This window comes from Notechis scutatus, chromosome 4, assembly GCF_049901735.1.
Source record: "Notechis scutatus isolate UNSWTSFEM ecotype Mainland chromosome 4, rNotScu1.2, whole genome shotgun sequence".
Taxonomy (NCBI): domain Eukaryota; kingdom Metazoa; phylum Chordata; class Lepidosauria; order Squamata; family Elapidae; genus Notechis; species Notechis scutatus.
The window spans coordinates 116,957,826-116,971,045 of record NC_142012.1 but is presented as its reverse complement, the minus strand read 5'-3'; the positions used below and the strand labels follow the sequence as shown (position 1 = coordinate 116,971,045).

At 34.4% G+C, this 13,220-nt stretch overlaps 1 protein-coding gene across 2 annotated transcripts; it reads right to left on the bottom strand.

The window, feature by feature from the left end:
* Nucleotides 1-350: 350 nt before the first annotated feature.
* On the bottom strand, nucleotides 351-13,154 carry ZDHHC6 (zDHHC palmitoyltransferase 6). Of its 2 annotated transcripts, XM_026670730.2 has the most exons (11): nucleotides 12,970-13,154; nucleotides 9,815-10,274; nucleotides 9,450-9,541; nucleotides 9,010-9,169; nucleotides 8,042-8,203; nucleotides 5,307-5,360; nucleotides 3,718-3,885; nucleotides 3,572-3,613; nucleotides 1,622-1,767; nucleotides 1,481-1,524; nucleotides 612-925 (listed from the first exon to the last, which is right to left on the bottom strand). In XM_026670730.2, exons 2-11 carry the CDS (start codon nucleotides 10,079-10,081, stop codon nucleotides 822-824), a joined length of 1,239 nt encoding a protein of 412 aa, XP_026526515.1. In that variant the 5' UTR covers nucleotides 10,082-10,274; nucleotides 12,970-13,154; the 3' UTR covers nucleotides 612-821. The 2 variants fall into 2 exon arrangements, with proteins under 2 accessions (XP_087820665.1, XP_026526515.1); XM_087964539.1 differs by lacking the exon at nucleotides 1,481-1,524 and having other exon boundaries at nucleotides 351-925.
* Nucleotides 13,155-13,220: the final 66 nt, after the last annotated feature.

Genomic DNA, 13,220 nt, shown 5'->3' with positions numbered 1-13,220 from the left:
CATGCATTTGTTTGATTATTGAATTTAACTGTAGAGTCTCATAGAAACTTGTCCTGACTAGTATATAAAAACTTAGAAAGTTCAGATGTTGACTGAACTTTACCTTCGGAGGAAGGAAGAAAGCAAGTGCTATAATTCACCCCTGCTGATTGGACATAAAATTTCATTGTATCTATAGGGTTCCAGGCTAAAGAAAGTAAATAGTAATAATCTGATGTCACCCATTACACTATACAAAACCAAACAGTTCTGTCATGGGTTAACATGTGTGAATTATTATCTGGTTTTCTTATTTTGTTGCAAAAATTCAGCAATACATTCATCTCTAAAGATGCACCAAAGACTAAATATAACCTTTTCTATTTTATTTTTGTTTAATAAAAATCACATATTTAAAAAAAATCCAAAGCATCAGCTGTCAACTCAGCTGCATTCATTCACATAGTCCTTTCAACTTTCATGATGGCAATAGAAAACTAATTTGAGGAATGCAAATATCAAGAACATATATTATTAAGCGGGCAATACTTAAATATCAGAAAAAAATGTAGCTCTTACATTTATTAAGATTATATAATAAAATTAAATAAAAAAGCAGGCCAAATGTGCTCTATATTCTGAAAGCTTTAATATGAAAAAGCGTCCATGGAATGGCTTCCTCCTTTTAAAAATGGCAAAAGATGATTAGTATTATGGCACTGAAGCTCCCATCCTTGCAAACAACACAAAATATGATCTTTGTTTCATACATAAGAATATATACAGAATATTCAAGTAGAAGGACAGTGGTCCGAAGCAAACTCTTCCAGTTATCACAAGGGTTATCTTGCTTTTTTCTCTCCATCCAGTGGTTGATCTGATTCAGAATCATACAGGCATTTTTCCACACATTTTCTTGGGAACCAACCTCTGATTCTCTCCCCATCTAACAGTGAGAAAGAACAGCAGAAATCAAAGACCTTAGCACTTGCAGATTTTTCCTCCCCATCCCATCACTATGCACTCTGAGCCTTGTCAGAAACTGTAACGTCTGCAAAATGAAACTTTTTTCAATTTTCACAATTTTTCTTCATAAGGTGACTTAGTTTTTGCCTGTATTAACCACATTGCTGTAGGAGATCATTTAGAAGCATTATGTCCTGCACATGAAAGAATAAGGAATGTTTCTTCTGTGATAGCATCTGCCATCCTTGTTTTAACAACTTGAAAGTTCCTAATAGCACAAATCTACAGATGTCAAAGTTGAAGTATATCTCCCTGATATAAGTTGGAGCTCATTTCCAAGAAAATATGTTTAAAACTGCATTCTTAATTATTTAATTCGGCCATTTGAATTTATTTTCTAGTTGCACTTTTATAATACTTAAATTCTAAAATGCTGGAAAATGCACAAATTATCTATTTGGTAATAGTAATATGCATTTAAACTATTATTACAAAATTGAAATAAGATATTCTAACTTTGAAACAAGATAATTACCATTCGTTGGCAGGTCAGTAATTTTGTCGCCATACATCCAGTGCCAAAAAAAAAAAAAAAAAAAAGAATAAAGAATTAAACAGTGTTTACCTTTGCAACATTTTTAAAAGTTTGAAGTAATCACATTATAGAGATACTAACTTCAGTCCTCGGGTGGCTAAAATGTGGTCTCCCTTGTGAAGGACAATTCTGGGCTCTTCAGTGCATGGAGTTGTAAAGAAAGTCCTTATGCCTTTTGTAACAGGGCAACAGGCACCATTATAGTCTTCTATTGCTTGGTACCGTACCTGGGAAATTGGAATTTTAAAAAAAGTTGCTTAAGATAATTTGCTGATTACAAACAATTAATTATAAAATCGTAAGAAGGCTAAGAAATTTTAGAATCAGATATTTTTGCTGATTCATAAATTTTTGATACTTTTTTAAATATATGACATTGGCAAGCAATGATGTTAAAAGCCCAAAGATGGAAATAATATATACCAACAATGAAAGAAAGGATTTTGAAATTAATGGACCTAGTCAAGATGCTAAAACTGACTGCTTTGCTTAGAGACAATAATTTCACTAATTTCATGCAACATGGAGGCCATCGTTAGATTACTTTCAAGAAGAAAACCAAGCTTTGGGTTTTGAAGATTAGCCTAGATTGCCTAGAGAAATATTATAGCTTTTTAAATAGAAGTTTATTTACATTTTATAATTTATTATCTTTTAGATGACATTAATATTCTATGACTGCTGGTTTTTTTAGTATGTTGGCTATTTTTAAAGATATTTTATAAACTGGTGTTATTTGTTTAAAAGGGAGAGGTGGCTGTTATATTTACTTTATATATATATTTCACTTTCAATTTGTTTGGTCACTCCTTTTCCCTGTTTTGTTTATGTTAATTTGTATTTTAATGTTTGATGTTTAAATAAAATAGAGATATAAAATATATTAATGAGGGGCTGGGATTATATAAATCACCTTCACTTTTTTTAGATGCCAATTTTTTTCTAACAGTTGTCACCCTCCAATAATACATTATTTTGACATTTAGTGTAGGTTTTCAGTGAATTATCTGCCCTTCCACCTCCATTTCACAATCTTATAGTAAATGTCTATGCTTAGATCCTGCATCTGCATAATAAGGTGCTCTTGATCATAGCAACTTTTCTTTGTGCAAGTAGAAGAATATTCAAATCAAATAAATAGAAACAAATACATCTAAGGAAACAGTTCTTATGTGTAGTCTCCTTATGTATGAGCCATTGTAAACAATAGTTGCTGTTCTTCAGGAAACCATAGTACCATTGGGTTTGGCAAATGGTAAACAATGGCAAACCACTTCTGAAATCTTGCCCACAAAGAGGCAAGACTCCAAGACACCAAAAACAATTACTGGTTATATAATTAGAGTGGAAAACTATAAGTATCCAGAATTTATAAAGATATAAAGCTCTACAAGAAAACGGCTCCTCATGTTTGTTTGACAGCTTTGACCAACTGGAAAGCAGCTGTTTACAAGAAAAGTCATGGTCTGTAGTATAAAAATGAACTATTGATCTAATTGTTTGATATAAGTCTAATTTATTGGGTTCCATTTTGTAAGACACTAGTTTAGTCAAAGGATTGGTATTACCTATATAGAGAAAAATTATACTTTTTGTCAGGAAATGTTACTGGGATTCTAAGACTTCAGGAGATATGTCTAAGGGAAGTATTTGTTCAGCATTTTTAATGCATTCCATAACTGATAGATTAATGGCTAATTGAAACAGAATCAATTAAAATTTTCAACATAGAAATTTTCAACTCATAAGCAGTTATTTAGAATTTCTTCTCTTTTTGATTCCTCTTTCTTGCCTCTATTTCTTCTCATTGAATAAAGACACTCATAACATCACACACATCTTATAATAAATAAATTACAATTCATCTATAGAAATAATACTTTATGCCATAATTATTAGTTTACTACTTCACCCAACATTGTGTTCTAAAATGTAACATGAAACCATGCAGCTCTTAATTATCACAACAATATTATGCTAAGTTCACTATAGCAATACAGACAGCAATGTGATTAATTGCTGATCACTTACACTTCGCACTCTCTTGTCAGCTTTCTGTTTTAACTGCTCAATCTGAAAGATATAAAGCAGCATTGTAGTAAAGCCAATTTTTCAATGCGTTTACTTCACATTTAATTGTAGCAGTGCAAAAGGAAAAACAAGGGAAAACAGCATACTGTTAAACTGTATTGATGGCAGCCTTCTCTTATAGGCCATTCCAAGCCATCTCCCTCTGGATTTCCAGACCATGTAAAGACTTGTTTGAAGTTATCCCATTTGCTTCCCAGGTCATAAGGAAATACAAAGGCTTCTTTTGTTTGATAATACTGAATGCGGTCTTTGGCCTGCAAGGAATATACACAAATACAGTTGACAACAACAAAACCCCACCTCTCAATTACATGAATATATTAGATTTTTAACATGGACTTTCATGTCATCCAACATTTAAATGTGTGATTATTGTAGTAAAAAATGAGAAAGGTTTAACTAAGATAACCCAGGACCCACAGCCACATCCAAGACAAAGGGATTTTTCCCCTCGCTGCAGATTGCTATACTATTTGATACTTATTTTCTATTGCTAGAACAGTAGCTGCAAATAGGGACAGAGGGAGCAAAACACCTCTATATAATCTATATAATCAGAACCGTGACGTTTTGCTAAGTGTGATATGAGATGGCATACTTTTAACTTGTTATTTAAATACAGTGGCAACTTTTAAAATCATACATTCTTCAGGATTGAATTAGGTCAAAATATTATTAGTCCAATTTATATTGAGTACTAAAAAGAGACAGTTCTATTTCAGAACTATTAAATAAAAATAGTTGAAATTACCTTCCTTTGCAATAAATTAAACTTTTGATTTCATAATCTTTCACTATTTCTTAAAAGCACTGTGCTGCTTCACATAATTCCTTAAAGTTTTTTACTGTATACTGACCTCTAGTGATCCAATGATATTACACATTAAAATTTATTTCTGGAATTATTTCTCCCATTATTCTCAGAATGGATGTGGGAGGTGTTCAGTCATGTCAGTAGTTGTTACAGTTGTTACAGTTCTCCCCTGAAGGTTCAGGGAGACAATTCTCTTTTTGAGTTTCTACATGTACAATGGAATGGAGAGGCCTTACCAGCAAAAATACCCAGAAACCATTTCTTATGCAAAACCATTGTTTGTTTAACCATCACTTATTGAATAAACTAAAATTGGTTACATTTGCAAAATATGTGGAATTATAAATGGTTATTGCCATATAACAATAGCTGGATTAATTCAACACACTAAATCAGAATGAAGGAAATTATATAGTGGAGAAATAAAGTCTTTAAAAAAATCACTTTTGTGATTTCCACATCTAAATATCAGAAGGGCTATTTAATTGGCAAAATTATCTTCCATCAAGTCTTCCTCTCTAGTGAGTAGCTTCTTGGGATACAGAAGCTTAGATGAAACTGAGCTGCGGTAATTGCCAAACATATAAATATGAATTTAAGAATGACAAAAGGGCAGATTTATTATGAGCCACGACAAATGAATAATTTAAATAATGTTCAAATTGGCTTAAACCCAACATTTAAAGGGCAATAGTGACCACATGTGCTAGATTCTTCTTGTATGGAAGAGTTTAGAAAATGTGTGAAAAGGCAGTAAAAGATCCTGGCTTAATGAAGTCACATAAACAGGAAATGGTACAAATCTACTACAGACTACTGCCTCTGTGGCACAATATCTGTTTATGAATAATTACTTTTTACCTTTTCTTCAATCCATGATTCTATTGAAGTTTTATTTCTTAAAATGATTTTCATCTAAAAAAAATTACAAAGATTAGCTCATGACTACAATGTATGAAGTGGGCAAATAGAAGCACATTTCACAGAAATTGTATTCAGAACACTAGATCAAAAAATAGAAAACAGGGAATCTTAATAGTACTATTTAGAATTTGAATGAATGAACCAATACAATGTAAAAGTCTTTGTAAATAAACAAGTAAACAGTATTTCTGGATTCAGTACACTCAAGGATAATTCTTCTATCCATTCCATGCATCCATTGTTCTTTTTGTTTTTTACACCTAAACTAGCTGAACCCACCAACAATCAAAGTCTTGAAATCATAAATAGCATAGCAAATAAGCATAAATGAAAAAACCTAACATTTCCATAGATGCACTGGTGTTTAGTTTTACTTTAATTTTTGAGAGTGAAAATCTCAGGGAGTGATCTGGAAAGTTTTGAATTTGTAACAAACACACATCTTCCTATTATTCTATCATTCCATGCCTTTTGGTTAAATTATAAGGAATCTTAAGATTTCATTAATCTATCCTCTATTTAATATTGTGAATCTGAACATCTGAACCTAAAGTAAACCATCACGTCCTTCCTTGTTTGTTACACCAGGAAAATCCTTCCCTCCCATACTATTTCTTTCAGACATAAACAGAATGCCTTTCTTCTGTAGTGATGCACAAGCTGCTACTAGAAGAAAATCTTGGTAGTGTAATTTTTTTGTTTTTCTAGAACAGCAGATTCAGAATTTATACATATAATTCTCAAAATTTGTTTTAACTTAAGGAAATGATAAGAATAATTTTAAATGAAATTACAACTTTTTTACTAGGTATATAACCCCCCTCCCCCCCCCCAAATAAACAAAAATAATTTAATGAGTTATATACACACAGCAGTGAGAATAAATTTTGTTCAACACTGAAAAAAGATACAATTCCAAAAATATCTGACTGGAAACTTAAACTTGGAAAATATGTAGCAATGGTAAAACTAGCAATACATTTCAAAATAAAAATTTAATCATATTTAAATAAAATCAACTCCCCAACACAATACATTCAACAACATGCCAAATATGATCACTTACAGTCTGGTTTCTAAGGAGGCCTAAATATTTACAAATACTGAAAATTAGCAGAAGTAAAAAAAAAAGAGAAGTTAAAAACTCAATAGCTTTTTTTCTTTCTTGGCATTTTAATTCTTAAATTTGCTTTGCCTTTCTATCTAAGAATATGATATATGGACACATACAAAGAGAAAGAGACAGTATATATTAAGTAATACAACAAAATACTAAACAATCAGTACAAGACTGAAACTGCGTACAACAAATACTCTGATACATTCTGCAGAGAGTTTTTCTTCTTTAATGTTAAGTCTGGATGAAAAGTCAAATATTATGCTTGCAATATTGATAACCTACATTGTAATTAATATTGATTAATTACATTGTAATTCATATTGATAGAATACTTCTTTCTCTTTTCTCTATTTGCAACCTAAGTCATCTAAAAAATAGTGTCCATAATCTTCAATTATTAGCGTATAGATAACATTGTACCAAAACAATGTAGATTTACAAAAGCATAAAAAAAGGGACAAAAGGAATCATTGTCATTTTACTACCTTATTAAATGTCTCCCTTTCCTTAACACTGTTCTCCTTCCTTTGCTGAGATTTTCATTTGAAAAAAATAGGGATAAATATATAAAAAAGGAAAAGGAAAATCCAGTTCTACTATGAATACACGAAGTCCAATCTATGTAGCTGCTTTATCTACAATAGAGCAAAAATCTCAGCTGCCAATCAACCATAGCGCGCACAAGTCCATGAGAGGTTTTTTTTAATAGCAGAAGTAGATCTGTTGGTGTGAACAGTAATACTGAAGTCTTACGTAGCATGCCAAAACTTTTAAAAGTGATATTAAAAATTTATATTTTTAATATTAAAATATATTAAAGAAACAGAGGGCTCTTACACATTGCAAGTAATACAGAATGGCAGGAATGTCTTAGCTAATAGGACAATACTCATACATTAACATGTCTACATTAGGGCCATGTGAAACAGTTTGATTAAATTATCCCTTCAAATTAAAACTGAAATCACTGAATTGATTCATAGCGTAGATCAAAAAAGGAACATTTGTAATTTTGTACACACATATGCACTAACTTTTAGTAACTCAAAAAACAAAACAAAAGAATCTTGGTACAAATTTGTTTTCACTTCTTTGAACTGGATCACACATTCCAAAAGGATCCTAGTTGATGTCTACATCTTAACTTCTCCCTCTTTCTTTCTTTCTCTCACACCCACAAATACATATATGCATTAAGACTTTGTTACTGACAAACATCTGTAACCGAAAAAAGCTGCTGGTAATAAACAGTTCTGAAGTTTAACTACAGATACTTCCCATTTATATAAAGAAAGCTTGTCTTTCCTCTATTGCACAACTGAGCATCTGTGGAAAGACTCTATCTCTATCCCCTACAGGCTTCCCTAATCATAATGCTGTGTGATCATAATTATGAAGTACACTGGAGATAGACTGAAAATTCAAATTGCTGATTGGATATTTAAAACAGTTCAGAAGAGAAAATAAGATGCTATAAGGCACTGAGAACTGTCTCCACCCTTTGAGCACCGGAACATTTCGTCAGAACGTCTCATCTTTGTATCTGACTCACCTGGATAACAAACAACATTCCAACAGCTAGTGTAGTACCTAACGCCAACCCCAGGGCAAATAAGGAGGCAGCAAATGCAGACAACTCAAAAGGAATGATTGGGCGCGGATCCCTCCTGGCTGCACTCATATCAATTTTCACAGAACTCCAGCCAAAAGAGACCTATTAAAAAGAAACAAAAAAGAAGAAAACTGGTAAGCGTCCAGCTGAACAAAATTCAGTTCTTCCTCAGCAAAAATTCTCTAATCTTAACTATTTATCGATAGAAGTTCAAACTTCAATCAGAGTTGTTTCCATAGGTTATACCTAAGCCAAAAATTATATCTTACCTGAAGGACATACAGTATCTGATTTATTGGAAATGTGATTTGTTAGACATGAATAAATGACAAACATACTGAATGTACCAGACTTATAGGTAACTTTGAATTTAAAGCCAAGCATTCTGAAAGGAAACAGTGAATGTTCTTTCTTTAATTTGGTACATTTTTCAGTGGTTCCTAATTTTATAGGATGCTTTAACAGAATAACCAACTTATTGAATGACATTATCCACAATCTATTATCAGTGACAGTGACAAAACGTAGTATACAGTGCAATTTCTGAAGAAATGTACTTTCCTTATCTTTAAGGCATAGTCTCCTTTCTGATTAATCACTTATTTAATTAATTTTTTATGCCACCCATCTCCCCTATAAGGTGACTCTGGACTTTAAATTAGGTTCATGAAATATATTATATATGTGGAGGAATAACTACTTCTGGGCTAGATGAAGAAAGTATAAAGGATATGAAGCAAAAGTTACAACCTTCAAAAGTTCCACTTTGTCAGTATGAAGACAGCAGACAAAAATGTAATTTTAACTACAGAAAGTATAAGGTAAGGTAGAATTATGAAGACTGTTTTTCCAAAAGCGAAGACATAGAATTCTGCCTATGTTTAAAAAAAGCAAAAGTGTTTTCTTACCCTGTTATAAAGCTGAGTATACATGGTCATGACAAAAATAAAAGCAGCGTGAATACAGCCCAGAGGGGCTAGGAGAAGAAAGAGTGTAAATGAGGCATGATTCTGAAATCCACAGCAGTTATTAATCCATGGACAGTGGTGGTCCATCTTCATCACACACCTAAGAAGCAAATCCAAGTTTAATACAAGCATAGTGACCAGCAGCCATCCCTAGTCTTATTCAACAAATATACCTTGATGTCTAAACAAAGTGTTGATTTCAGACAATATCGATACAGCAAAAAAGCTGTAAGTGTAACATAAGGAATGTGACATGGGTTTTATTTTCACATTCCATAAAATCTATGAAATGATTTAAGGGTGTGTGTGTGTGTATTATTATAACATGAGTAAATAGGTATTAACTCTACCCAATGAAAAGTATTTATCAGCAATAGTACCTGTTACATTTTCGGCAGTGATGTGAACGTGGTGCTTTGTAAGATTGGCATATTTTACAGTATTGAAGATACATGCAGTCCTGAGAATTTTCCTAAAAACAAAACAATATATGTACATATATATATATATTTATGTATCTGGTAGGAGGAAGACTATAGTTTTAAATATGTAATGGCAATTATGTATTCAGCAAGTATCCACAAAAATGCATAGTTTAATTTTCCACTGGCTCCCATTTTGCTTTCATGCTGCAGATCCAAAATTTAGATTTCCTAAGCAATTGCCTAACATAACATTAGGATGCTACGGAGTGAAATATTATTTTAAGGGGAGGGGTGGATATACCATATTGTTATTTGCTTACTGGTTTCCATCCAGCAGGAACATATCCAGGGCCAACAAACATGGCATTGAAGTAGTTATAAAGGATCATAATAGTCCAATTGATGAGCATGATGAAATTAATACTTCCTCCTGTTGTATCCAAAGGCCAGTACCACAGGACTGCATCGATGATAGCCATGGCAGAACATATTGCTATTACACTAAGTGCTATGATTGGTCCCCAGTGGCATAGTCTTTTCAGTTCATAGAGATTTTCAAATCTAATGATTGAACAAAATGTTCCCATACTGCATTCAAGTTGATTCTTATTTCATACGATTTCTTTCAGGAAAACATTTCCACTTGTCATAAATGTTCATCTCTGATAAGATGAATGATAAGATGTCCAAACGCTAATTTCAAAGTAGCTGGATTTAAGCCATTCTTCATATTTGAAGGAATCATCAACTACAGGAATTCTTCATGTTTTCTTTTAAAATCTGAGCAAAAAAAGAACATCATTTCCAACCACAGCAACTACAAAATAAACATTTTTATTAGAAACAAATTGATTTGTAGCAACAGACCATGGTTCACTGGCATAAAATGGGCTGTAGAATATCTCACTCCCTGTTTCCTCTCTCTATCATAGTCATAAGTTTGACTCAGCTCCTCATTGTGTGTGTATGTGTGTGCATTTTTCTTTTAAAAAGTCCGCTGATATCTGAATTGAAAAATTGATTCCAAGTTTGTTACAAGTTAGAATAACTGGTAAATATTAACAAGATTATACCTTTTCTATTCAATGTAGACCATTTAGTTAATTATTTTGTTTAGTGCAGGAAAATGATGCAAACATGGTTTATAAAGCAAATCCTGAAGAAATAATTTTAAATGTCATTTTTCAAATACTTTTCAGTGAAGCATCAGTTCCTCATTCTAGGATTGGGGTCGCCAACCTTTTGGACCTCAGGGACCACCAAACTCATAATTTTAAATCCCAAGGACCAGAGTCCCTGGGAAAATCCCCCAAAGAGTCTGCAGAAAAATTCCCCACCCCATTTTTCTACCAATCGATCATTCTTTATTTGGAATTGCAGAATACCGTCTCCAGCTTGGTTCTCGGGGGTGGGGGTGGGGGTGAGGGGGAGAGAGACTTTTGGCTTCATGCAAGGAAAGCAGCAGAAGCAGAAGAAGTCTTTCTTTCTCTTCCCCAAACTCCCCCAGAAATGAGTCTTTGCCTGCGCAGCCTCTTGGAGCAGGATAACTTGCAGGGTCCCAAAGACTCATTTCTGGCAGAGTTTGGGGGAAAGAAAGAAAGACTTTTGCTGCTTTCCTTGCATGCAGCCAAAAGCAGAAGAAGAAAGAAGTGGAAAGAATCAGCCCGGTGGACAGGAGAGGTGCGTGGGGCGCATTCCCGCCCCTCCACCCTTTCCCCCCTCCCCTCACTACCTTGTGTTGTTCGCAATGCAAGCGACGCAAGCCTTGTGTTCCTGCGGGCTATGTGGGCGGCACAGCCTCGTGTTCCCCGCGCACCCTGGATTAATTGCTTTGGGGATGACATTTCTCTGCGGACCACTAACATTTTCTTGTGGACCACCAGTGGTCCCCGGCCAGCTGGTTGGCGACCACTGTTCTAGGAAACAGCCCAAGAACTCATTTCAAATGCAAGTAAGAATTTAGATATGATTTGTCTTAATGTATATGTCACACAGCAGGAGAAAACTTTAAAAAGTGTTTGTGATACTGCAATGAAGTCAGTACTTCATGTGGGAAATTGCCTGAGCTAGCAGAAGTTGCTATTTTGTATAGTTAAGCAATTTCTTTCTTTTTCCTGGAAAAAAATTCAATAAAGTAATCAAGTATCTATTTAGCATCTGAAAATGTGGACAGCTTTCCGCAACAAAAATGTTTGATTTTTAACAAAGGAGACAACAATCTGGTAGTCCATCATTAACTAATAATGAAAAAATCCAAAGTATTTCTTTTAGCCTCTTTCACCTACAGTTTCAGGGTTTCTATGGATGCCCTAATTAGTTCATGAGCTTTGAGCCAAGTTTCAAAAGAAATACAATTATTTCCGAGTTGACATACAGATTGATAATTCAATGACATTCCAAGTAAGTTCAAGAACAGTAGAATAACTTATGGTCTCCGTGTCACAAGTACTGCTCGGAGATATAACTATTTGCTGTACCTCTCTAGGAGTACGAGTAGCCTTCAACTTACTACAGTTCATTTAGTGACAATTTGACGCTACAACGATGCTCCAAAAAGTGACTAACAACCATTTTTTCACACTTACAACCACTGCAGCATCCCCATGGTTACATGAACAAAATTCAGATGCTTGGTAATTGATTCATATTTATGACAGTTTCAGTGTCCTGGAGTTTTACCTTTTGCAATCTTTCGACAAAGAAAGTCCATAGGGACACCAGATTCACATGGCAACCATTTTACTAACTTAACAACTGCAGTGATTCACTTTACAACTGTGGCAGTAAAGGTCGTAAAAAGGGTCAAAACTCACTTAACAAATGTCTCACTTAGCCACAGAAATTTTGGGTTCAATCCTCATAGGTTGAGGATTACCTGTATTTAAATAACTTTGCTTTGGTCAATTATACTTCATTACTGCTCTACGACCACTAAATAAATAAATAAATATTTGCAATAAAACCTTGCAACTTTTCCACATGAAGTTAATTTATGCAGAACACTTATATAAGTAGTTAATTGAAACAACAAAGATCCCAGGGAGTGAAATCCTTCTCTGCTTATTAGCTCAGAAAAAAGCATCTTTTTGCTTTGAGCATCGCAATACAAAATGACAGCACGGAGTTAGTTCCTCCCTTCTCTACGTACACCGAAGTCCAAGGAGGGCGCAACAGGCAAGTAGTTCAACAGGTGAAGCGCGTGCTACGTCTGCTCCTTTGCCTATTCCTCGCCATTTTAAGGACAGGGAAACAAAAAAACAAAAACCCTCTTCCACCTTTCAATGGACAATAGGGGACTGGCGAAGACTCAGCAGGCAAAGTAAAAGCAAAGGCTGATCAAGGCACAGCCTCTCCCCATCCTTTCTACGCTTAGATTGGGAGAAGGGAGAGAAGGATCTGCAATAATCCCTTTGGCTTCGAACGGAAAGTTCCGATGTCTCTGCGACTGCAGTCAAAGCAGGACATCGCGGCTTACCAGCGACGAACCCCAGACTGCTTTATCCCGGGTTTCCCCTGCTGCCTTGTTCTTCAGGCAGAGCCAGCCAGGGATTCCCCGTTGTCCGCCTTTATTTACCGCTCTTTCAAGCGGCCCCGTACTCTACTTCCCCGGGACACCTTCATAGAACCCGGATATGCAATCCTTCCGTTCCGCCCTGACTTTGGAAATGCCCTCAATAGGCTGGCAAGTGTCCTGGGGAAACATTTCCCCCACATTGCGGATAAAAA

Coding starts and splice junctions, on each gene's coding strand:
- ZDHHC6 (XM_026670730.2), bottom strand. CDS start 10,081: ATGGGAACATTTTGTTCAATCATTAGATTTGAAAATCTCTATGAACTG. Junction 8,204..9,009: donor ATACTCAGCTTTATAACAGG/GTAAGAAAACAC, acceptor TCTTTTTAATAG/GTCTCTTTTGGCTGGAGTTC. Junction 3,886..5,306: donor AATCATGGATTGAAGAAAAG/GTAAAAAGTAAT, acceptor TATTCCTTGCAG/GCCAAAGACCGCATTCAGTA.